The sequence below is a fragment of the Neoarius graeffei genome, chromosome 22 (assembly GCF_027579695.1).
Source record: "Neoarius graeffei isolate fNeoGra1 chromosome 22, fNeoGra1.pri, whole genome shotgun sequence".
Taxonomy (NCBI): domain Eukaryota; kingdom Metazoa; phylum Chordata; class Actinopteri; order Siluriformes; family Ariidae; genus Neoarius; species Neoarius graeffei.
In genome coordinates, this window is record NC_083590.1 from 18,010,104 (window position 1) to 18,036,307 (window position 26,204).

Consider the following 26,204-nt stretch of genomic DNA (forward strand, 5'->3'; position numbering starts at 1 on the left):
TGAAGCATTATAACAACAGTTCAGTCATGTTGAACGAGAAAAGTATAGCGTCGTTAGGACCTTGCCACTCGGAACAACCTCGAGCTACATCCCTTCGCTCTATATCCTGAATGAAGAGAAGTAACTCGAGGATGTTCCGAGTGTGACCTTGCGTCAAAAATACGCACCACAAGCAAAACATCTGTGTCATTTATTTTAAAATTGCGTAAAATACGCATGACGCAGGGCAAAATGAATGACTGTCTATTAAACACTGAGTTCGGGGAGATTCAGCTGTAGAACGTTTTTTGGGTAGTTTGCACTTTAGCGACAGGAAACTACTTTGTGTATGCGGGTAAAACCCTGCGATTTGAACCCATCGCTCTGTGTGAAATGGCCGGAGAGCTCATTGTTCACCCGCCGCTGTAGAGAGGAGTGAGGCGGCCATCTTACCACACCCGCCCTGTGTGTATGCTTTATATGTTAAACTGTCGTATCCGATCAAATTTACCCCAAGAAAAGTATCTCCTGACTTTTTCCCTTTCATTACCTCTTATTTTCTCACCTTTACCCACATTCCTTACATATCTTTTATAGCACCTACCTTAATTCTTATTGTTTTTTTCCTTTTCCAGTTCAGTCTCTGGTATTTTTATTTTTTTGAACGGCTCTTTTACCGCTATAATAATTTTTCCGGATATTATTTCAGTCTTTCTCTTGTAGCAGGGGTGGGGAAAGTCCTGTATATCTGTTTGATCCGGCCCACAAGATGATTCATAATTACTCCTCACAAAAAAAAAAATCAGAAAAAATGAGACCACAGTTCATCAAATAGGCGAGTGGTTGTATTTCTGGGCCAAGGTCAGGGTCCTGAACCCCACACGAGCAGATCGTGATCATGTGCGGTCTCGTCACGTCATTTAGTGGGCAGAGACAGACTGTTTAACAATTTCACCAAAATGCACCAGGCCGAGTATGAAGAAGAGAAAGGTAGATGCGGAATGTCGCGCTTTTCAGGAAAAATGGACAAACAAAATTTTTTTTTTTGTAGAAGTTAAGCCAGTATCTCACTGGGCTGCGACTAGTTGGAGACCCAACAATTGCGATAAAATATGCAAATTAGCAACAATTTTCACTTGGAATCACACTGGATTGCTATTTACATATTTTACCGTAATTGTTGTGTCTCCAACTAGTCGCAGACTGTCACAGACCAGTGAGATACTGGCTGAACTCACACTTCCTGCCTCACGGAAACTGACTTGAGAAGGGTTTGTGATGGCTTTGCGACACCAGCAACGCATCTGCGGCTATTTTGAGAGAAATTTTGTCGCACAAATTTTTTGAACATGTTCAAAATTTCAGCGACGAAGGAGTGACACTTTGCGACTCATGCGAGGAAATTGAGAAGCCCTGCGAATGTTTCAAAACACTTTTGAAACTCTCGCGAATGACGTTCGCAATTTGTCGCAAGCTGTTGTAACCCAGTGAGATACTGGATTAAAAGGTTAAGCCAGTTTTAGTTTGTGAGCGCGCCTTTGCAGTGATGAAAAAGGCTCATCTGGAGCGTCATTACAGCACCAAACACGCCAAGCTGGACGAGCTGAAAGGACAAGTGTGTGTGGATAAAATTAATGCTCTTTGGCGGAGTTTGGGTGCCCAACAAGCAACATTCACAAGACCTCAAGGTAACCAAGAAAATGTTACACAGGCTAGTTTTGTGGTCAGGGAGCTAATCACCAAGAAACTGAAACCACATTCAGAAGGGGAGTTTGTGAAGGAGTGCCTCGGAACTGCTCGCACCTGACAAAGTGAAACTTTTCCAAAGTGTCAGTTAGGGCTGCACGATTCTGGAAAAAATGTGAATCACGATTTTTTTGCTTTGAGATCACAATTCTTTGGCACGATTTTTTTATACAAAATGTTTATTGCACTGTTTATAACATCTGCATTGCTGAGGTTTTTTATTTGTCTTTTTATTTATCTTTGGCATGTTTCATAATTATTTGACACTGCTGTCAACCAGAGGGTTGAAAAATTGACTTTCCCAAATTTTGAATTAAAGTATGTTTTCATTGAGAGTAGTATCCAGCTGATAAGAGTGCCAAAAATCTAAGAAAAAACCCAATGTTTCGGTACTTTTTTTGACCAATGAACATGCTAAGTCAGCAATAGTTACGTATGGGACCAAGGCCCTTACTACACCCAGAGTAATACAATAAAAGGCCAAAAAAGATCTGATATTGATTTCTGTAAACTATTTGAGGTTGCCAAAATGGATCTTTTCTTTAGAAGTCAGTGGAAGAAGTGAACACTGAAAATATTTTCACATTATTATTTGTGTCCCTAATGTGCCAGCATGTGATTCCCTTCCAATTATCCTTATCTATTATATAGTATCAGAATTGTCACAAAAATATTCATAAATTTGATAGAATATTCACAAGTGATATTTATATCAGTATCAAGCATTATGAAGTAATGGTCAACCTACAGACATGATTTAAAGTATATGGTTACGTGCGGGACACGTGGTTACGTACGGGACATCTGGTTAAATACTGAACAAAAGGTTGCAAAATTGCTGAAAAAGGAGCCAACTTTATGGATTGCATACATAACTGAAGATTTGGAATGTATTGTAAGACAATGTTTAGTCAACTCATTTACTGTAACGTTCAAAATGTACATGTAACATACAAAAAACAGAAGCCGATTCAAAACCTCGTTGAAAATAGAATGTCAAACAAGGTGACACGTAATTTGATTGGAATGACATCATAACCAGTATGAAGTCATGAAATTAATGTCTGAGAAAGTTCCTTGCTGTCCTCTTCCTCTTATATTCGAAGAGAAAAAGAAAATGACGGAGCGTGTTGCTGAACCAACCGAGGACGAAATAAAAACTCTACTTGAAAACAAAACAAAAGGAAATTATCAAGTATTTAAAAGACACTGAAATAGCGAAAAGAATATAGTCGTGTCCCCCAATATCTCTTGTTCCATACTCCAATTGATTTGATGGTAAGAACATTTCCCCCCCCCCCAAGAATTATTATTATTATTATTATTATAGCATTTTTCACAAATTGCTCCTGTCATTTCGCCGGTTTGTTTACATTCTAAGCGGAAATGACTTTGTCGGACGTTTTGTAGAAAGATTTTATTTATCAAACTTGCAAAAAAAATGCTCTGTTTTTCTCAAAATCCAGTGAATGTGGATAGAGTAAAACAGTTATTCCACTCAATCTCGTCAGCCCTATGATTGCTCTCACATTACAGAACTTTTTGTCCAAGCGAGGTAGCTCACTAGGCTTAGACATGAAAATTGATACTTTTTCTAATAAAATAAAGTAATCAAAAAACTTTCTGATGCGTCTAAGGACTATAAAATCATTAAGTTACGTATGGGACAAACCTCTCATTTTCCATTCTAAGCCCATGTGGAATGAAGAATTGTTTATTGATCTAATCATAACCTCTTCGAATTATCGACATTATTCAGTTTATCCCTCTGGCATCTGGTCTATGAAATCCATAATTTTACAAAAATTCTGAAGACTGAAAAAATCTGGTTACGTACGGGACAATTTCAATTCCAATTTTGCATAGGCAGTCAGGAAGTCACATAATCACATTGAAGTTCTTTTCTTGTGAGGGATGATAGAAATAATGTCATATCATAAAATGACCAGATATTAACAGTTACTTTAGTTAGGCATTCTTATTGGCAAAACTATTAGTTTAAAAAGAAAATTTTTGCTTGGCGTTACAAAAATATGTAATTACATATATAATAATTTTTTTTTGTTTCAAATAAATTCTATCTGGTTTCCACAATATTTCAAGAATTCCTTGTGACTTTACATTAAGGATTCTTTAGTGGAACAGCTTCGAATTGGAATGGGCATTTGTAAAAATAGATACATCATCTCAGGTTGACGCAAATTGAGGGAAAACAGGTTACGTACGGGACACATCAGGTGAATTTCTATCCACACTGGTGCCTTTATGCAGGAACAGGTTTTTTTTTAGATTGCACAATAGGTCTATAGTTGAAACTAGAAACAAAAGAAAAATGCCATGGCCTGTGCATTATCTTTTCATTAGCCTGTTACAGAATTTCAGTCCTTGGTGTCAAATTTTTGTGAAATATGCCCTTTTTATTTATCCTGTTTGTTTTATTGACTTTATAGGCCTAGTTATTCTGCTTAATTTATTTTTGTCTACATCCATGTATTTTCTTCATCTGTTATCCTGATTTTTGTGGATTTGTTAGATTGTACCTGTTTTATATACTTCAATTAAAAAAAAAAGTAAGGCTCCGATGCATGGCTGAATGTAACATGAGAAGAGAAAATGGAGAATGGATTGTGTCACTTATTTACTAGTTTATGAGTTCAGTTCCTGCACTACATTACGCACATTCATATTATTCTTACAGTTACATCGACATTTTTTTGTTTAAATAATACTTAATGAGATTGTTTATTGTTAATGATTAATTTAGGCCAATGCTCGATATTGGTTGCTTAAAATACCTAAGGGGTACTGGGTAAACTAGGTCTATGGTGCAAAATATTTATAAACATCTGATAAAAACCCACCAAACTAACGTCAAACCCGTCCAAGCCATTTTTTGCCTGCAAAGTAGAATTTGAAACCGCCCAATCTGGCAACAGTGGTTTCCACACACTCAGCTGCAGGCGGGCTTCCTTCACTGACTGAATCATGTGTTGTAAAGACGCTTTACCGTAGGTCGAGGGAGGAGTCAGAGGCAGCGCTGCCTTTAGGGGCGCTTGAAAAAATCTGGGAAGAAATGGGAGCATTTGTTTGTGATGCCGCTCGTGAAATAAAATGCTTAAGAATCGTTGCATTTCGAAATGAGATCACGTGTATGTGTGAATCGAGATCGCGATTTTTTTTTTTTTAACGATTTATCGTGCAGCCCTAGTGTCAGTTTGTCTCGATGAACTGTCTCTGATCGGATTACTGACATGGCACAAGACTTTGAGAAAACACTGACTACGTTTACATGCACATCCAAATCGAGCTGCTGTCGGTAATCGAGCTGAAGGTCCCAGCAGGGTGCCAGAGAAATCCAATCCTACATGCACAGTGTTTAAATCGAGCTATTGTTATGAGGTGCATTGTGCACCCGAGCCACAGGTGGCACTACACGCCCCATCGTGTTAGTACACTTCCGGTTGTCATCATGAAGAAGAGCTATTCAAGAGTATAAACTAATGGCCCTTTTCCACTGCCCTTTTTCAGCTCACTTCAGCTCGCTTCAGCTCACTTCAGCCCGACACGGCTCGCGTTTCGACTACCAAAAACCAGCACGACTCAGCTCGTTTCAGCCCTGCTTAGCCCCTAAAACTCGCACCGTTTTGGAGTGGGGCTGAAGCGAGCCAAACCGTGCTGACTGAGGCTGGGGGCGTGAGCAGACACTCCCCTGTGCACTGATTGGTGAGGAGGAGTGTCCTCACATGCCCACACACGCCCCGCGAGCGCGCTGGGATCTGTAAACACCGCAAACCCGGAAGAAGAAGAATTACGAATTACGAGAATTTCTGAAGCCTTATGCGCCTCGCCTCATCTATACGCTCTTGCCAGTATCTGTTGGCGTTGTCAAGCCACAGCACCAAGACCAGCAACACTAACGACTCCATGTCCTCCATGTTTATTGTTTACTATTCGGGTCGTGAGACTACCGCTTAAAAGCTCACTGAATCAGTGACATACAGAGCATCGTGGACGAGTTCGCGGAGCGCAAGGCTCGCCGTATGCCCTTCAAATAATGCGCGCAGTAGGCTATTGATGTTTTTTTATGAGCCATGTACAGTATGTCGCCGAATGTTTTTTTGTTTCTGAGTTACATGTTCGTTTGAAGGACTTAATGTACAAAATAACATAGTTGCACCCCGGAGTGTTGAAATTGGTAAACACAGTGCATTCAGTGAGGTTTGCACCGCCCTCCTTTTATTTCTGACTCTTCCTGTCACTGCTGCAACCTCTGAGCGCTCATTCGTATGCCCTTCAAATATTGTGCGCAGTATAGGCTATTGATGTTTTATTATGAGCCATGTACAGTATCCTAATGTTTTTTGTTTCTGAGTTACATGTTCGTTTGAAGGACTTGATGTACTAAATAACATAGTTGCACCCGGTAGTTTTGAAATTGGTAAACACCGCAGTTGCGGACATTTTGTAGCCTAAAATGATGTTATGATAAGCTTTAATAAAGGGCCCGGTCATTTGCCCCGCCCCCGGCCCGGCTCTGACTTGTTCCGCCACGGTCACTGATGTCACTGTTTGCGCTGCTTAACGACATCACATGACGTCCACCCACTTTCGCTAACTCCACCCAATGTGTCCACCCACTTCCAGCCAGCCCGGTTCAGCGCGGTTGTAGTCGAAATGCAACTCCAACAGCCCCGCTCAGCCCGACTCAGCTCGACTCGGCACGGCACGGCTCAGCCGTGTTTGTAGTGGAAAAGCGGCAAAAGTGACTACAGGCGGAAATTAGCATGCACTGCTATAACCTGGGACAGACATCTGTCCTGACCACAAGGATAATGTTTAATTTGTGCACTGTCCCTTTTAAAAATAAAATAAACTCTAAACTCTAAGAAGAGTGTTTGTAGTTTGTATGTACGAACAGAAGTGTTCCTAATAAAGTGGGCGGCTAAGGTGAAGTGTCATGCCGACCGAGGCTGTTTTTTCGACACAATTCACAGCTATGCAACAGCTGTACAGATGTATTTGGTGATACAGTAAGTGAGCTAAATTTTAACAGTGCAAACAATGCCACAAAAAGAAAAGATTCATGCCGTTGTCATGATTCGTTGTCATGCCGACCGAGGCTGTTGTGTTTCCCTTGTGGACTCGTCACTTCCGGAAGGGGCAGTGCTGAAGTAAGTAGCTCGAATACGTAGCTCAATAGGGTATACATGCACTAAGTAGCTCGGCAGAAATTGCATAATCTAGGTCGTGTAGCTCGATTCCAAGAAATCAAGTTCGGTTCAATTTCAGCCGAATTAAGGTGTATACATGGCATTTTGAACTTCGATTTCAGTCGAGCAACGGCAGAAATTCGATTCTCTCTATGTGCATGTAAACGTAGTGACTGAAGGATATGGCGAGGGATTTTCAGTTTCTCATTAGCCTGTGACGAGACAATAGACGTCACAAATACTGCCCAACTCTCCATTTTTGTGCGTGGGATTACAGCGGCGTTTAATACGCGGGAGGAAATGCTGTCTTTGCAAGCCATGCATGGCACTACCAAAGGTGAGGATTTGTTTGAGCTGCAAAGCAACAGTGAGCTCAAAGCTAGGTACAACAACCTTCCTCTGCTTGAGTTCTACAAACTGTATGTGCGTCCTGAGGATTTTCCCACTCTAAGGAGACATGCACTGAAGTTTGCATCACTGTTTGGGACAACCTACTGCTGTGAGCAGTTCTTCTCAAAACTGACCCTTGAAAGAATCGGTTCTGCTCAAGACTGACTGACCCAAACCTGGAAAACCAGCTGCGAGTAGCATCGTCATCTGTACCATCTGATGCCTCGCCAAAGAGAAGCAGTTCCAACCTTCACAATAGGTCGGCCAGATATAATAATTTGGTAAAATATTATGTTGTAGCATCTTCATTACATAAAATGCTCAAAGTGCTTTACATCAGTACATATAAAATCAATAAGAACACAAGACTAAAAACAGAGCATTAAAACAATGGGGTAGATAAAATTTAAAAAGAAAATGGGAAGACTAAAAAGGGATAAAACAAAGTTACACCAATAAAGTTGCTTTTTTATTTGAATAGCATGAAAAAAAGCTCAAATAAATGGGCTGCATCTTAAAATTTTCAGCAGAGCTTATGGGTTAAATTTAGGCTACATCCACACGACAACGGCAACGAGATGTTATTTAAAAATATATTGCGTCCAAATGGGCAACAATCAGTAAAATATCAGGTCCATATGGCAACGCAACGCTTGCTGAAAACGATGCAATACACATGCCACACCTCTAGGGGCGCTGTAAGACGGTCCCTTCGGAGACACCAGAACAATAGAAGAAGTAAGGACGCATGCGCATAAACTATTATGCGCGAGACTTCATATTAGCCACAAAGTCAGGAAAATCTGTTCGTAAAATTACATTATAATGACCAAATACAATGAAAAGTATTTTTACAGTCTCACCTGTGAAAGGTAATCCCATGTGATCTCGTTTGGACAGCAAACCTGTTGGTACAGTTAAACGCGGCTAATCTTTATTCTCCGCTTTGACCTCTCCAAAATGGCGGCGAGGATGACATGATTCTACGCGGAAGGCGGCGTCTTTAATGGTCCAGAATAAATTGAATGATACACGTTGATGGATTAATTTGTTGTTTCTCACCAGTGAAAGGTAATCCCATGTGATCTCGTTTGGATGGTAAACCTGTTGGTACAGTTAAACGCAGCACATGAATCTTTATTCTCCGCTTTGACCTATCCAATATGGCGACGAGGATGACATATGATTCTACGCGGAAGGTGGCGTCTTTAAAGGTCCGGAATAAATTGAATGATACACGTTGATGGATTAATTTCTTCTACGCCCTTTTTGAGGAATGTATTGTAGGACTTAAACCCACATCTGAAGAGGTGAGATCGCTCCTTTTTTTTTTCCCTATTTTTGCTGGCGGGATTGACTCTGCCCTAAGGGCAGAGTCTCTCTCCCTCTCTCTCTCACTTTGCACCATTACACAATAAATATTCACAGTGAAAATATTTTGTAAGCGCGTTTCATGAACCAAGTTATAGGATTTGTTGACAACTCGCATCGAGTTCGTTACACTTCTACCTGGCGTGAAGCACTCACAGTCATGTGGTTGTGACGTCATCGTAAACAAATCCGTTCTACTCATCCAGACGACTTCACAACGGCAACGTTGCCAGATCTTTCCACTCTGGAACCCGTTCTCAAAAAGATTGCGTTTTGGGCACCCAAAACGCCGGTGCCGTGTGGACGCCAGGCCTAAACGATAAGCAATTGTATCGGAGTCACCTGAATCTGTTGTCGTGTGGACAGGGCCTTAGTTTGGCCCCCAGAGGATGTTGTTAAACTCGAAATGGCCCTTGGTAGGAAAAAGGTTCCCCACCCCTGTCTTATACAATCTATCTTTCTCTTTTGTATATTTCTTCTTCCTTTCTGTTTAGGACAGTTGTTGAAACAGGATTAGGCCATCCTTAAAAAAAAAAATCCGTTTCCTGTCCACCAGGTGAGCAAAAAAATTCAGTAGGGAGGGAGGGGAATTTTTTTTTTTTAATGGATGGATAAGAAAATCTCAATGCTGTTTGCTTTTTCTTTCAGTACTTTTTTATTACAAAAGCAGACACATTTAATAAAATATGACAGTTTAATCAACTGAAACTTGTACAAAAACTTTAAGTTAGCATTTTAAATGCTGACTGCAACATTTGCAAAACTTTTACAAAAGGTACTTAAAATGTCCGACACAGACTTTTTGTAGTTCTAAATCGACCGTTAGGCCTAGTTCGGATGAAATTACACTATTAAAATGATCACTGAATGATTTGTTTTTCTGAATCTTTACTATTTTGTTGTTCGCTAGAATACCATTTTGCGATTTCACACTTAAGCAAATGTTTGAAAACTCCGGATCTCCTTCCTTCATGGTGGCTGCCATTTTTTTGTGTCGCACGGTGCATGCGCAGAGCTGATTCGACAGGGCTTTCCACAAGCGCCAGCTGCCGGCCATACAGCCGACTACACAATTAAGTCCAGCCGGCTACTTTAATGACTTATTTTTGTAGCCCACAGGCTCTAAATATTAATTTTCGATTTTAATAAAATTAAATGTTTATCTAACGGACTGACAATAATGTCAAACTGAACCGCACTCATTTAAGTTGTGGTTCGTGCTGTTTGTACTGATAATAACCACAAATTCCCCGCTGACTTCGTTGATCAAGGGAGAGTAACTCATCCGTGGCCCCGACATGTGGTGTGCGCGTGCACTCGGCGGAGGCAGTAGTGTGTCAGAGGCGACATCGGAGGGAACAGAAGCAGAGATAACGCTTATTTTGTCTCCGGTAAACCAGTCTTCTCTCGTTCAATTACGTGCTGGCATCAAAAGACACCGTTGGTTGTAAATGAAACCAAGCTGAGTCGTTGGAGTGTATTTTCATACACAAATGGAGAAATGTTCGCTGAGTGTTTGTGTAGCCACCACTGCAGACCGTTGTCGTTGTTAATTCATAGCATGCTCAGTTGCGTGAATGAGTCATGCACCGAAAATAAAGAGATTTACAAGCCAGGAACGCCTCATGATGCAATACGCAAGAAAAGAAAGATGATTTACTGCCATTTTACTTTGTATTTGAGTAAAGTGAATAAATAAATGGTCTGTGGAAAATACGTTTAATCCTGGGAACTGCGTGCACAGGAGTTTATTATTAGTGATGCAGTGCTATGTATTGCAAACTATTGACTCCCATATAGGGAGCAAAGCACAGCAAACTCTTGTTCTTCCGTTTTTCATCTTCTGTACAAATTTCGATTTCGAATGACCCAATAACCATACATCGCACACAGACAAACAATACATCAAAACGTGCGGCTCGATCGGACTCGCTATGCTATTACTTTGTTCAGCATTCTACGATTTTTTTCGCCACATAGTCGCGAAAAAATCACACAATTTCCCATTCATTTTCTATGGAATTAATTGAAAAAACCGCACATTTTCAATGTTTTTCAAACATCCACTGCTCTGGCATGCTTTCACCTAGAGACATGACTCAAACTTTAAAACGCAGACAAACTTCTCCTGTGTGGATCTGGCGTTTTATACTTTTTGATCAGTCACAGATCAATCACCATGATCAATTCTGGAGAAATTCAGACTTTATAATGGGTGTCTATGGCGTTACACTTCAGTGGAGCTCGTTAAGTTAGTGTGTGGAGAGCTTGAAAAAGTAGCTCAAACTTTCTCATTTAAACTGTGTTTTCAGCCACAAATTTCACTCTACACACACAATTTTCTCAAAAGTTGTAGTCACACTTGTCTTGATTCACACAACGTGTCTACCTGAGCGACAGGATTTACAGTTTTTGAATGAGAAGCCTGAAAGTAAGGAGAGGACAGGTGTGCTGCCCCACAGACTCCCATTATAAACGTGGCAGCGCTTTTACTGCAAAATCAGAAATGTCACTTGTTTTTAACTCGCTCTATTATCCACATTTTTTACACTAGGGACAAAAAAAGTACATCAATGTGTTCATGGGAGCCTCGTAGCACTCAATGTGCAAGAATTTTGTGAATAGCTCCTGGCGTTTCCGTGTAAATCCCCGTTGTTCGAGGAGCGGGAACTCTGAGAAAAAGCGCTCTTTGCTTGTCATATTGTGTGTCTTCCCTGCACCTGAGCACCGTTACCAAGGCGACGAGCTCCACTCAGGGAGCAGAGAGGGGAGGGGCTGCTCTCTCAAACACACACAGGCTCAGAGCAGCGGAGCCTCATAGCCTGCGATAGCGGCTGCTACGCGCACTGCATCGCTCTCACCATTTCCCACAGGGGAATTGTCATCTCTAGTTTTGTGTTTACTCCCCCCCGGCTGGCTAGTATGAGCCTTAGTGGAAAGCCCTGGGAATGCGTAAATGTCAAGTTCGATTTTAGATTTACGAACCCCCCCAAAAAATGTCGAAAAACCGGCGTTAAAAAAAAAATTTCAACCGCACAAACGGCACTCACCCGGCCGGTGGACCGGAAACAGAACATTTTTTTAATAATGGCCTTATTTTTTCATGTTCCTTTCTATTTTCACATCATTCTCACAGTCATGTTTTAACAGTATTTATTGGTCTCACAATAACCCTAATCCCTGAGTACGTCATTGCTTGTTTACCGCAATGGAATATAGGCAATACCCTGTGTCAGCTCCACCGTATTGTTTACTTTTGCCTTTGTTAAACGCTGCGTTGTCCTGTCTAACGGGTTTTCTTGGTTGTCCATCGATCCGACGATGACATTGTCCTCTTAGGGTTGACTACTTCTGCTGTGGGCTCGGAGGTGGCTCAGCAGCCCAATCCTTGAGCAGCAGGTGCGGGGACAGTGAGGGCAGGGGAACTGTCCAGGGCCGTTCGGCTCCGTAATTGAGGCGTTCTTTCTTCTTGTTCTCACGTCGGTGATGTCTTCCCGTCTTTTTTTCTTCAAAGTTGAGCTGGGTGTTAGTGTGTGCCAGTTTGATCTGTCTAGCGTTTGTTCTAGCTGTTTTGGGGCAATTCCAGCATGTGCAAGGTTGGCCTTTACACAGTCTTTGTAGCGTTTTTGTGGCCTGCCTTGGTTTCACTTGCCTGAGCACAGTTCTCCGAACAGCAGCTGTTTGGGTAGCCGATGATCTTCCATTCGAACAACATGTCCTACCCATCAGAGTTGGTTTTTCAAGATCATGGCTTCGATGCTGGTGGACTCGGCTCAGTCAAGGACTTCGAGGTTTGTGACCCGGTCCTGCCAGCGGATGTTCAGAATGGACCGGAGGCTGCGCATGTAGAAATGCTCTAGCTGCTTAAGGTGTTGTCTGTACAGGATCCACGACTCACATCTGTAGAGGAGGGTGGTGAGGACCACGGCCCTGTATAGATAGTTTTCACTGACGTCACGGCATTCCGGGGAACGCCCCCCAGCCGCCATCTTGCGGGGCAAACAAAACGGACCATCGCCACTACCGGCTACATTATCTCAGACAAATTTATTAAGTTATATAGTCAGTTTTCTAAAATAAAGATCACTGTCGGCAAAATCAAGCAAACGGAAGTATATGGATACATTGGACGACATCTCACGACAACGGTATGCAGCCAAACTGGCCTTGATTGGGGGAATTGACCCCTACGAAGTGGGGGAATTGACCCCTACGAAGTGGACAAAGAAGCATTTTCAAGTGACTATGCAGGGCTGCCATCCATATCGTACCCTGATATTGTGAACTATTTCGTGAATACTAAAAGCGCCTACGCACTTGACGACCTCAAAGCATACAAGTCGCTGGAGTCATACAATTATTTTGTCTGTGGCTGGGTCCGTGAAGTCCACCATATAAAAACAAGTGACAGTCGTGTCCTAATTACAGCCAAGGTATGTAAACATTGGAATTTTAGAGCTCTCAACACTGCATATAAATGTGTGTATAATATCGAGTTGATTTAAATCGGAAAGCTGCACAGCTTTCCGATTCACTGTTTTTCTCATCCTTATACTTCCTATTTAAACAACTTACCACTTATAAAATGATCGGAGCAGACTTTGCTGTGTTTGGAAGGCTGATAATCCTTGCGGTTGATTCTTGCAAGCCATAGATTTCTCCTTTGTATGCTGAGTTTCTTTGTTTGCTTGCCTTCGTGCTCCCGTACAGTGGGAATTCCATAAAAGCTCCGCTTGATGTCATCATCTGACCTATTACGACAGCCGTGAATACAACAGGTGTGCACCATTGCTAGCTTTAAATAGTAATAATGTAACTATAAATGTAAATATATAAATAAATGTAACTCGCGCGTTACAATGTGTGCTCAGTGACCCGTACGGTAAGCTTGCCCCGCAAGATGGCTGCCACCAGGGAATCCCCAACTCTGTGACGTCATGTGAAAACTATCTATACCTTGAGCTTGGTGGAGAGCTTGATGCTGTACTGGTTCAGGATACGTGCACGGAGACGACCAAGTGCTTGGCTGGCCTTGCAGATCCTGGCGCTCATCTCTTTGTCCAGGCTGCCGTCGTTGCTGATGGTGCTGCCGAGATACTTGAACTCCTCCACCCTCTTCAGTTGGGTTCCCTCGATGGAGATGGGGGAGGTGGAGGCAGGTGCTGGTTAATTAAATATATACTGTTTTTCTTACCTCTACTCGCCGTTCTGCCCTGTATCTAGCATTTAAAAAAAACACCCAATGCATCACTTCCATTCCAACATTATTTTTTATTGGAAAAACATGGCTACACCTGCAATGGTGTCCATCAATCATCTTTAAATCTCTTAATTTTTGTGAGCGCAGCAGAAAATGTCTTAAGTTGAAGTAAACAAAAAACTGAAAACTACATTACATTAACATAAAGCATTCAAAATGGCAATTTCAGCGGCTCCCGGGAGATGAAGGTGAGCGACACAGATTCACCAGAAACTCAAACACAATCTGTTAATAACACATGCGGGTGAGAGAGCAGTGGTGTGTGTGTGTGTGTGAGAGAGGGAGAGAGAGAGTGGTAGTGTGTGTGTGAGTGAGCGAGCGAGCGGGTGTGTGTGAGAGAGAGAGTGAGTGAGAGCGGTAGTGTGTGTGTGTGTGTGTGTGTGAGTGAGCGAGCGGTTGTGTGTGTGTGTGAGACAGTGAGAGGTAGTGTGTGTGTGTGTGTGTGTGAGAGACAGTGAGAGAGAGCGCGGTTTTATGTTTTTATGCTGCTGTACAGCAGTGTTTGTCCCAGTGCGCCGCCCCACCACTGTTTTACATGTCTTGCAAAGTACCTGAGTTTGCAGTACATCACCCCTCCTGAATCCAAAGTACTTCCAAATAGCAGACATGCATATATATTTTTTTTTGGAAACCAGTTCCTCCTCACACAAGTTTGTCTCACCACACTTGCTCCCGCCTTCCGCCATCACCACGAGGCTTTTACTTGTTTTGCAATAGGGGGCGGAGTTATCCCGCGGCGCTTGTTGACATTCAAATGTGATTGGACGGCACAGAAAAATGTGCCTTTTATCGAAATTTAAGTAATTTTTGCGGTATGTGTATCACAAACTATGATATCGCGATATCGATACTTTTTCGATATATTGTGCAGCCCTACTTGACGCCATTGCTGATGTCGAACAGCTCCGATACCTCTCTGTCTGAGAGAACCTGCCCGGTCATGTCGTCATGGAACTGGCGTATGAGGTTCGCAAACTTGTCCGGGCACCCAAGCTTGGACAGGATGGTCCAGAGGGCCTCCCTGTTCATGGTGTCGAAGACCTTCGTCAGGTCTATAAAGACTGCATATAGGTCCATATTCTGCTCAAGGCATTTCTCCTGTACGTGGCGGACGGTGAATATCATGTCTATGGTGCTGTGGTTTGGGCGGAATCCACACTGTGTCTCGGGCAGGTTTCCTTCTGAGATGTTGGTGTTCAGGCGGTTGAGGATGACCCGAGCCAGGACCTTCCCAGCAATGGAGAGGAGGGAGATGCCCCAGTAGTTGCTGCAATCAGTCTTGCTGCCCTTATTCTTGAACAGGGAGACAACCGTGGCATCCCTAAAGTCTTTTGGGCAGATCATCATCTTCCCAGATGCTGGCGAGGAGTGAGTGGAAGGCTTCTAGGGCCACAGGACCGGCAGATTTGAAGATCTCTGCTGGGATTCCATCCATCCCGGGTGCTTTCCCTGAGCTGGTCTGTCTGATCGCCTTCAAGACTTCATCCATTGTAGGGGGGGAGGTCGAGGTCACGGACAGTGGGTTTTCGTGGGATCAGATCGAGGGCAGAGGGGTCTACAGTGGAAGGCCTGTTGAGCAGGTTATTGAAATGCTCTCTCCATCGCGAGCTAATGCTGCTCTTCTCCTTCAGCAAGGTTGAGCCATATGCCGACAGGAGTGGGGTGATACATGGCTTGGCAGGTCCGTAGACTTCCTTGATGGCACTGAAGAACATTTTGGAGTTCTGCATGTCGGTGTACCTTTGGACTTCATCTGCTGCCTTCTCCCAGGACTTGTCCTGCATTTTAGGCAGTGCTGCTTGGGCCTGCTTCTGGAGGTGTTTGAAGCGATCACGTTTCGAAACGGAGGAGGTGTCGTTCTGCCGCTCACTCCGCCGACTCTAGTCTTCACATGCTTGGGTAGGCATACCCTGTTAAACTCACCGGAGGGTTTGAGACCCGATCGGCTCTCCTAACCTGGTTCAGCCCGCCTGCCAAAGCGGTTACCGGGGTGTGGCCGCTGAGCATCCTACAGCTTCGTGCAGCCACAGGTGGAAGTTGAGTGCCAAGTGGGAACCAATGCAGGACGAGCTGTCCTGAAAAAGACATGGCAAGCCCCCCTACAGAGGGCACAAACCCTTCTTGACACCCCTAACCGGTTTTACCAGTGCCTAAAGTGAATTGCTGTGTGCCTTACTGTGTCTCCACAACAAAGAGAACACCTGATTTGAGCTTTTATCAGCAGCCAGTCAAGGAGATGAGAAGAAAGAAATGGGTAAGTTTAATCCACAATGAAAACCTTCAAACTGAATCGAAATTGACAAGTGTACTTAAACTGTGACCCCATGGGATCACCACCTTATCATAGAAGATTGGGGAGATACGGGTGAGTGGTTTGGCATTAAGACCGGAGTTAAACAAGGCTGCAATATCTCAGGATTTTTGTTCTTGATTGTAACGGACTGGGTATTGAGAAGGACTTTTGGCCAAGGTGAGAATGGGATAAGGTGGAAGTTTTACGTCAGCGCTTGATGACTTGGATTTTGCTGATGACATTGTCCTGTTCTCTGCTACTAAAGAACATTATTCAAGAGAAAACGAGGAAATTGGATGAAGAAGCCAGACAGGTGGGACTTGAAATTAATCTGGAAAAGATGAAAGTGCTGAGAATAAATGCGAGGAGTCAAGCAGAGATAACAATCGACGGAAAGGATATTGAGGATGTTGAGGAATTTACATATCTAGGAGCTAAAGTTTTGTAAAGAAGGAGGTGGAATGAACAATTTGATAAAACGACTTTCAAAAGGAAGGGAGGTGTTTGTCAGACTAAAGAGAATTTGGAGCTCTAACAACATCTCAAAAAAAAAAAAAACTAAGATTGTACAAGATGATGAGATGAGATGAGAGATTGTACAAGATGCTCGTGTTGCCCGTATTGCTGTATAGATGTGAAAGACGGAAGATGACTAAAGTAGACAATAGGACAGTGAATGTATTTAATAAATGTTTAAGAAGAATCCTCCGCATCCGTTGGCAAGATCACATAAGTGCGGATGAGTTATTAGAAAGAGCAAGCATGAAACCACTGAGTTAAGAAGTGAAACTTCCATCTGTGAAGATGATTGGTCATATTCTTAGGCAAGATCGAGGCAATGATTGTCATGTGGCAATGACCTGGGCACCAGAAGGGAAAAGGAAGACCAAAAACAACACGGAGACGGACTGTGAAACAGGAAAGAAGAGAGATGGGCTGGAGTACATGGGACGAGGGGCGGGTCATGGCGGCCAACAGGGAGAGGTGGAGGAGCTCTGTGAACGTCCTATGTGCCATGAGACACGAGGAGGACAGGTAACAGGTGAACTGTGACCCAGCAATATTTCCGTGGTCTGCGGAATGGCTTTCGGTTATAGATGATTATTACAATCGACACTGTTCGTTGTCTGAAACTAGCGATATTCCAAAGCATGTAAAACACAGAAGCATTCTTCTGCCTTTGGCTCTCAACGTATCGAAACACTCGGCAGCTGAACGAGCCTGTCGGACCGATAAAACTCCCAAACCACCAAGGGTTCTCTTTCGGGTGTGTGTAATGTTCAGTGTACCTCACCAGCGGCATTCATTGAAGTAAATGCATTTATACTGAACATGACGTGGCAGATCAGCAGGTTTCCAAACATGTTTTCTTTTGTAATGTTTCCTGACATCAAGTTTTATTTAAATAATCACTTATTTATAAATGTTTTGAAAAGACGTTCTGAGATTTGATGTTGTACAGTGTGGTTGATTAAAATTAATCTAACATCCACTATATTATACAGCTACTGACCCCGGCTATCCCCCATAATGCATTGCGATAAGTGATGTAGTTATGCTTGGGGGCTAGTCACATCACACGTGAATCAATCCTGATAGAGTTCATTAATTCACAGATTATTCCTCAGTGCTCACACTAATATCTAATTTTCTTTACTACACATTGGCTTTTTTTATACTACCGAATTGTTCTATTGATCTTATTTTGTTTGATCTCATGATAAATAGATATTGCCTGATGTTATTTAGGTTTTCTTGCAATTTGTCAAATTTTTCATGTTTTGGAAATATTAATTTGTATGGAAATATTTTCAAAAAAATGGAGTATTAGAATAATTGTTTTATTATGCAGTAAATTGTAAGTAAGCTAGGACTTGTTTAATTTATTATTAGATTGATTTATACATTGTCATTGTAGCTGTGGATTGGTATCAATCTGTTTCTAAATGGTAAATTTGTAATATTTCTGTGTAACTCTAGCCATTATTTGCATGATTGGTTTCATTTTTCATTCTGTGCAATTGTGAGATTATTATTATTATTATTATTATTATTATTATTATTATTAAATAAATAAATAAATAATTGCTGATCTGGAACGGTACATGAGGGTTCACAGCCTCTGGGTAACAGGAAATGACTTTACTTTTGTGGACCCTGACCCACATGCTGTCTCCATCTGTGTGGAAACCAGAATTGTTTTGTCATGTAATATGCACTTTTTCTTCTCTGTTACACACATTGTCTATGTATTTTTTTATGCCTCCGCCACCGTAAGGTGCAGGAGGCATTATGTTTTCGGGTTGTCCGTCTGTCCGTGCGTCCGTCCCGAAACCTTGTGAACGTGATATCTCAAAGGCTAATGAAAGGAATTTCAACAAACTTTCACCATTTGTGCGCTTTGGGATAAACATGAACTGATTAGACCTTTTGATCTCAAAATCTAATGTCAAGGTCACTGTGAGGTCAAATGTCTGTCCAAGAACCTTGTGAACACAATATCTTCAAGGCTAATACAAGTAAATTTCACCAGGTCAAGATTACTGTGATGTCAAATGTCCATCCCCAAATCACAACTTAAGGTGTGTAGTCTACCGGGTGGAGGCATCCCCATTGACGCCGTTGGCGTGGAGTTCTATTTAGTTTTCTATTTGTTTGGGGGGAAAAATAATCTGCAGTAATCTTCTTGAATGTATCCATGATGATAAAATGTATTGAAGGCTGTACATTATGATTTAAAATACAAACGCCCCACAAAAATCAACCATTCACACACTGACCTACACATGCGTGTATAAATACCATAGAAGGTGCTTAATGGTTAGAAGGTGCTTAATGGTTCAATGCAGCTGCAATGTCCTGGCATCAGTGATCAGTATTCTCTCATAAAGAGTGTCTTTAGGCTTCTTTCTTGTTTTTGCACATTTTTTTTTAAACAGCTGTTTTCAACATGTCTGTTGTGTCCAGCATTTCCATTTAACTGATATGGAATGTTTTTTAGGCTCCAGCTTCTCTGTGTTCATTGCCATGTTGTCGGTAAACAAAATGAGGCAACGGAAACCAAGGAACGGCCGAGTCTATTGTTTTTATGCCTCTGCCACCTTAAGGTGCAGGAGGCATTATGTTTTCTGGTTGTCCGTGTGTGCGTCCGTCCCGAAACCTTGTGAACGCAATATCTCAAAGGCTAATGAAAGGAATTTCACCAAACTTTCCCCATTTGTGCACTTTGGGACAAACATGAACTGATTTAGATTTTGAGAATAAAAGGTCCAAGGTCAAGGTCACTGTGAGGTAAAATGTCTGTCCGAACACCTTGTGAACACCTTGTGAACACACTATCTCCAAGGCGAATGAAAGGAATTTCACCAAACTTTCACCATTTGTGCATTTGGGGACAAAGACAAACTGATTAGATTTTGAGATCAAAAGGTCTAAGGTCAAGGTCACTGTGAGGTCAAATGTCTGTCCGAAAACCTTGTGAACACAATATCTCCAAGGCTGATACACGTAATTTCACCAGGTCAAGATTACTGTGAGGTCAAACGTCCATCCCCAAATCACAACTTAATAAGGCGTGTAGTCTACCAGGCGGAGGCATCCCCATCGACGCCGTTGGCGTCAAATTCTATCTAGTTGTTCCTGTGTCTTACAGGAAGACTGTGAGCTGGACGAGTGAATAGAGTCTGGCTCATAAAACAAGATGCCATGTGTAAGCATTTCAGTGTGGGGAAATAAGGAATTTTAAGCAGACTGTCACCGGACAGACAAGTCTGAAATGTTGTCTGTCCGTCCAAAATTCAGCCTGTCTGAAGGACGGGCCCAAGGCCCAGAACAATGCGGCTGGGAAGCTGAAGGGCTTTTTAGATGTCTGGAGATGGCTTCTCAGCTATTTCCAGGCACGTTTTTGTGATCTTCAGAGGCCAAATTATACTTGACATTAGTTGTTAATTATACTACAAATTGAATATAATTCACAAGAAAATGTCAGAAGATTCAAGAAAAACATGCTTAAAATTCTACCCAAGAAAACAGTAGCGCACACAGGTCAGTTCCATGTCTAGAAAAAAGTATTTGGGGGAGCGAGGATGTTCCAGTTGGTTACAACTTGCTGATCCTCATGTATAGGTATTATAATAACACTCAAACATGTCAACAATGACTATTTAATACTATGTTTTATAATAATACATTAAGTAATTAACAATACAACTCTTCTTACATGAGAGTTAAAATTTTGAGTACGAGATTCCAAGTAACTTTGTAACAATGACTTGGGCCATCCTTAAAAAAAAAAATCCGTTTCCTGTCCACCGGGTGAGCAAAAAATTTTTCAGTCGGGAGGGAGGGATTTATTTATTTATTTTATTATATATGGATGGATAAGAAAATCTCAATGCTGTTTGCTTTTTCTTTCAGTACTTTTTTATTACAAAAGCAGACACATTTAATAAAATATGACAGTTTAATCAAATGAAACTTGTACAAAAACTTTAAGTTAGCATTTTAAATGCTGACTGCAACATTTGCAAAACTTTTACAAAGGTACTTAAAATGTCCGACACACGGACTTTTTGTAGTTCTAAATAGACCGTTAGGCCTAGTTCGGATGAAATTACACTATTAAAATGATAACTGAATGATTTGTTTTTCTGAATCTTTACTATTTTGTTGTTCGCTAGAATACCATTTTGCGATTTCACACTTAAGCAAATGTTTGAAAACTCCGGATCTCCTTCCTTCATGGTGGCTGCCATTTTTTTGTGTCGCACGGTGCATGCGCAGAGCTGATTCGACAGGGCTTTCCACAAGCGCCGGCTGCCGGCCATACAGCCGACTACACAATTAAGTCCAGCCGGCTACTTTAATGACTATTATTTTTGTAGCCCACAGGCTCTAAATATTAATTTTCGGTTTTAATAAAATTAAATGTTTATCTAACGGACTGACAATAATGTCAAACTGAACCGCACTCATTTAAGTTGTGATTCGCGCTGTTTGTACCGATAATGACCACAAATTCCCAGCAGACTTCGTTGATCAAGGGAGAGTAACTCATCCGCGGCCCTGACATGTGGTGTGTGCGCGCGCGCGCACTCAGTGGAGGCAGTAGTGTGTCGGAGGGAACAGAAGCAGAGATAACGCTTATTTTGACTCCGGGAAACCAGTCTTCTCTCGTTCAATTACGTGCTGGCATCAAAAGACACCGTTGGTTGTAAATGAACCCAAACTGAGTGGTTGGAGTGTATTTTCATACACAAATGGAGAAATGTTCGCTGAGTGTTTGTGTAGCCCCACTGCAGACCGTTGTCGTTGTTAATTCATCGCATGCTCAGCTGCGTGAATGTGTCATGCACCGAAAATAAGAGATTTACAAGCCAGGAACGCCTCATGATGCAATACGCAAGAAAAGAAAGAAGATTTACTGCCATTTTACTTTGTATTTGAGTAAAGTGAATAAATAAATGGTCTGTGGAAAATACATTTAATCCTGGGAACTGCGTGCACAGGAGTTTTTGGGTTTACACCCCCCCGGCTACTTATTTGTCATGGCTGGCTAGTATGAGCCTTAGTGGAAAGCCCTGGGAATGTGGAAATGTCAAGTTCGAGTTTAGATTTACGAACCCGAAAAAAATGTCGAAAAACCAGCGTTAAAAAAAAAAAATTTCACCCGCACAAACGGCACTCACCCGGCCGGTGGACCGGAAACAGATCTCTTTTTTTAATAATGGCCTTAAAATGACTCAAAACTAGACATGGTCCTATCATTTGGCATTTAGAATAAAATCTGCTGGGACGGAACTTACAAAATAGAAGAAAAAAACTATGAATCTACGTCCTACAAAGCATATAACTCATCTCATTATCTCTAGCCACTTTATCCTTCTACAGTGGCTGAGTTATGAATTTTTAAAAACTGGCTTGAGCCAGGGCTCGTATGATTTTCAGTGAGCAGCGGTCGCGTGGGGGTTTTGGGGCCAAATAACGGGCCGATCCATGATCGTAGCAGGCCGTGCCTGTGTTGGTCCGAAAGGTCTCAGGGAAGAGGTAGGTGCCTGTAAATTTGGGCGGGGCTAGGACCATTGTTGGCCGAGTTATGAATTTTTAAAGCTGCACCTGCAGGGTCCCCCGTTTAACAGGCTGTATTATGATGCACTGTATTTGCCCAGTATAACATTTGGGAGAAAATTAAAAATAGATTAGACCCATATCTTTACAATTTTTCATGGGCCATCCGGTTTGATGCTTTTGAAATACAGACGGGCAAATGTGAAAATTACCGGTTGATGTCTGCCGGTCCGGCCTTATTTCCCACACTACATTTTCAGCACAACTGACAAAATATATTTAGCATCACGGTCCATGTGATCCCTCAGTAAAAACAGATCATGGATCGTTCACGGTCTGAAACAGTCATATCACACAACAGAAATCATCTCTGTTTAGTGCAGCTGACTTCAGACTGACTGACTTCTGGATCAGAATTTATTCAAACTAAAACCCATTTAATGCTGGGAAAGAGAAAGTAGTTTTAGACTTAAAGTAGCCCTTCTATTAACTACAGATGATTTTAGTCACCACCTGGTTCAGCTTTTTTAGTGAAGGCATCACAGCTGACCTGCTTGGACTTCAAACTGTGTCTCCTCCTTTCCAGTAGAAATCCTCCTCCCTGATTACTGAACTGTTCATGTCCTGTCTGGACGGACGGGGACACGCACACACACGTCTTCTGCATGTAAAGGGGCATGATGATGATGATGATGATGATGATGCACAGTCTTTAAAACTACTCTTACTGTGAATCCTCCTGTTTCTTAAGTTTGGAGCCTTTCACATGTGCAGTTCATTTGATGGGAAATATTTTTTTTCTCCAATTTTAACAGCATGTTTTTTTATTTCCTGATTTTTAGGAGTGAAATTCATTCAATTCAAGAGTAATCCAAAATATCAGCGTCTTCAGCAGTCGGCAGTGTGTCCATGAGCTGTGTCCACACACGATTATTAAAAAATGGAGAGCTATCCTCTCCACACAGATGATGCAACCGGACCCTCAACAGAGTAAGTTACCATGTTCTAATATTTTAGTCGTTAAAGTGAGACGGCCTTTCGATTTCATAAAATTGGTGAAGTTTAGTTCCCTCTGAAATTTGGTCATTGTGATGTATGTTTATTTATGTAAGATCCTAAAACGTACAAGCTGTTCTGTGGCTGGGAAGTTATTTAATTTGAGGGGCTTCCCGAGCAAATAATGTGCCTGAAATCGCTCACTTCGCGTAGTCAGGCAGACAGCGGAAGTCCGTGTGCGCATGCCCACTCTTACCTAAGCCGTCGTTGTCTTCTTCACCTTTTGGGTTTTACAGCAGCTGGCATCCAGTGTTGCATTACTGCCATCTACAGGTTTACCTTTGACCCGAAATGAACAGCTGATCACACCGAGGTGCTCGCTGACTGCCGATATTTATTAGTTTGGTCCTGTGTTTTCATTTCTTCGCAATACAGCGTCTTTTCTCACTTTCAGTGTTGCATTACTGCTATCTACAGGTTTACCTTTGACCATGCACTGACCGTTCCATCATTCTGTCCTGAAATGAACAGCTGATCACACCGAGGTGCTCGCTGACCGCCGATATTTATTAGTTTGGTCCTGTCTTTCCTTTTTGCAAAACAGCGTCTTTTCTTCTCCCTTTCTGTTACTGTAGTCGGTCTTCGACATTTCATTCGCACTCACGTCCTCCATTGTTCTCTCCGGTTTCAAATTTGTATCCCATAATGCCTTGCACAAACGGGAGAAAGCCCACCACGTGATCTATGACGTAGTATCTTGATGTGATGCAAGGAAAAAATGGCGTAGAATTTCGGGCCACAGGGATCTAAATTAATTCATGGTTCTTTTAAGGGGAAAAGTAATCAGATCATAGACTTCTTCTGATTTTAATTCAGTACCTTTCGGTCCACTAAGAAAAATAATTGGGTGTCACGGGGAAATTCTTTTTATCACCTAAATTGGAGAAATCTGAAAGGTTGTCGAAACCTCGAGTCCCTAGTATTCAAGTTCGAGTCGTTTAAAAAAAACTGAGTCCAAGTCAAATCCACTATTGATCCGAGCCGAGTCCAACACTCCAACTGTACCAAGACGGTGGCTGTTTAGCGTCATTAACATTAATTCGTTCCTGAACATGCCGTTTGAACAAACGGGAGAAAGCCCACCAAACCGATTCAAAAACAGCTTCTTTCCAAAAGCCATAACCGCCCTGAACTTGGATATGCTCTGACTTTACAGTCTATTTATTTTACTATGTGACTCTCCTCATGCAATAATTTATAATGTGCAGTACTTTATAAGGGACTCTCTATGTGCAATACCTCACTCCATAATGTGAAACACAATACATACACCTCAGGACTGTGCACCTTACACACAGCACACACACCTCAGGACTGTGCACCTTACACACAGCACACACACCTCAGGACTGTGCACCTTACACACAGCACACACACCTCAGGACTGTGCACCTTACACACAGCACACACACCTCAGGACTGTGCACCTTACACACAGCACACACACCTCAGGACTGTGCACCTTACACACAGCACACACACCTCAGGACTGTGCACCTACCTTACCTTGCAATACTTCATAAATGTGTAATATTTTATTTTATAATAAATCTGTGACTCTCTCGTGCAATAATTTATAATGTGACTCTCTCTGTGCAATAATTTATGTGCAATGAGCAACAGTGGCGTCGCCAGGCGTACGGCCGTACGCACTAGGCGTACCTTGGGGAGAGAGAGATTTTTAGGGCCCGAGCCCTATAGGGCGAAGGCCCTATTGTTCTTGTAAGAGTTCACTATTATTAGGGCCCGAGCCCTATAGGGCGAAGGCCCTATTGTTCTTGTAAGAGTTCACTATTATTAGGGCCCGAGCCCTATGGGCGAAGGCCCTATTGTTCTTGTAAGAGTTCACTATTATTAGGGCCCGAGCCCTATAGGGCGAAGGCCCTATTGTTCTTGTAAGAGTTCACTATTATTATTCTTCCGTCTTCTTCTTCTTCTTCTTTATTTTTCTCCGCTGTTGGGCCATTTTCGGGGCGCTTGCCATGGGCGAAAACGCACGAAATTTGGCGCCAGTTCCGAGAATTGCCACCGCTACTCAGAACCAAAAGCCCAAACTTGGCCGGGGCTCAGGGCCTCTATAGCGCCCCCTAAGTCGTTGTGATTTTGGCCTCCCGCATTAAGGTGCTTGGTTGCCATATAGTTTGTAGTAGTGGCATGCCATTTGGTATGCATATGTATCTCACTAAGCCGGACAAAAATGTAATGCCAATGCATTAGCCACGCCCAGCAGGAAGTGAGGTAATTTCACTTTTGTGCGAAATGCATGGCCACGAAGACGGCGCAACTCCTCCTAGACCGTTCATGGGAATGTCACCAAAATTGATACACATCATCTACAGACATGGCTGACAAAAGTTACTAAATACGTTTCACGTAGCATAAACCGTTCAGAAGTTAGACGTCAATCAATTTTCACTTCAAAATTTTACATGCTAAAAAATTCGTAACAACTCTTCTAATTGCTCAAAACTGCTCATACTTCACACGCAAATCAGTCATTGGGCTTCTGACATGTTACCCAATTTCTGTGATATTTCGCCACTGGGGGCGCTATTTTTGGGCAAAAAATCCAATCTTTCCTCAAATTTGGTCAAACTTCACGGCCACCCTCTTACTACCTCCCATGTCATGTATACCGCATTTTGGGAATTTTCGTCCAAGGGGGGCGCTGTTTTTGGCCGACGCAATTGCTCCAAAACGGGTTTTTGATCAATAATTCCATCATGCTTTTCCTTCACACCACTACCTTGTGATAGTGCGTTCCTGTTGTAGACACTTATTTTTCCAACTCATAATCGCTCATGTACAGCATAGCGCCACCTTCTGACATGGG

At 42.3% G+C, this 26,204-nt stretch overlaps 2 protein-coding genes across 26 annotated transcripts in view; both read left to right on the top strand.

The window, feature by feature from the left end:
• LOC132870726 (protein NLRC5-like) overlaps nt 1-26,204 on the top strand; it is a 930,547-nt gene that overhangs the window by 261,347 nt on the left and 642,996 nt on the right. The gene's annotated exons all lie outside the window — the stretch shown is intronic.
• LOC132871038 (NLR family CARD domain-containing protein 3-like) overlaps nt 1-26,204 on the top strand; it is a 76,217-nt gene that overhangs the window by 2,262 nt on the left and 47,751 nt on the right. The window contains exon 2 of the mRNA XM_060905193.1: nt 23,158-23,305. Coding sequence (XP_060761176.1) covers nt 23,256-23,305 — 50 coding nt within the window. The 5' untranslated portion in view covers nt 23,158-23,255. The remainder of the gene's footprint in view (nt 1-23,157; nt 23,306-26,204) is intronic.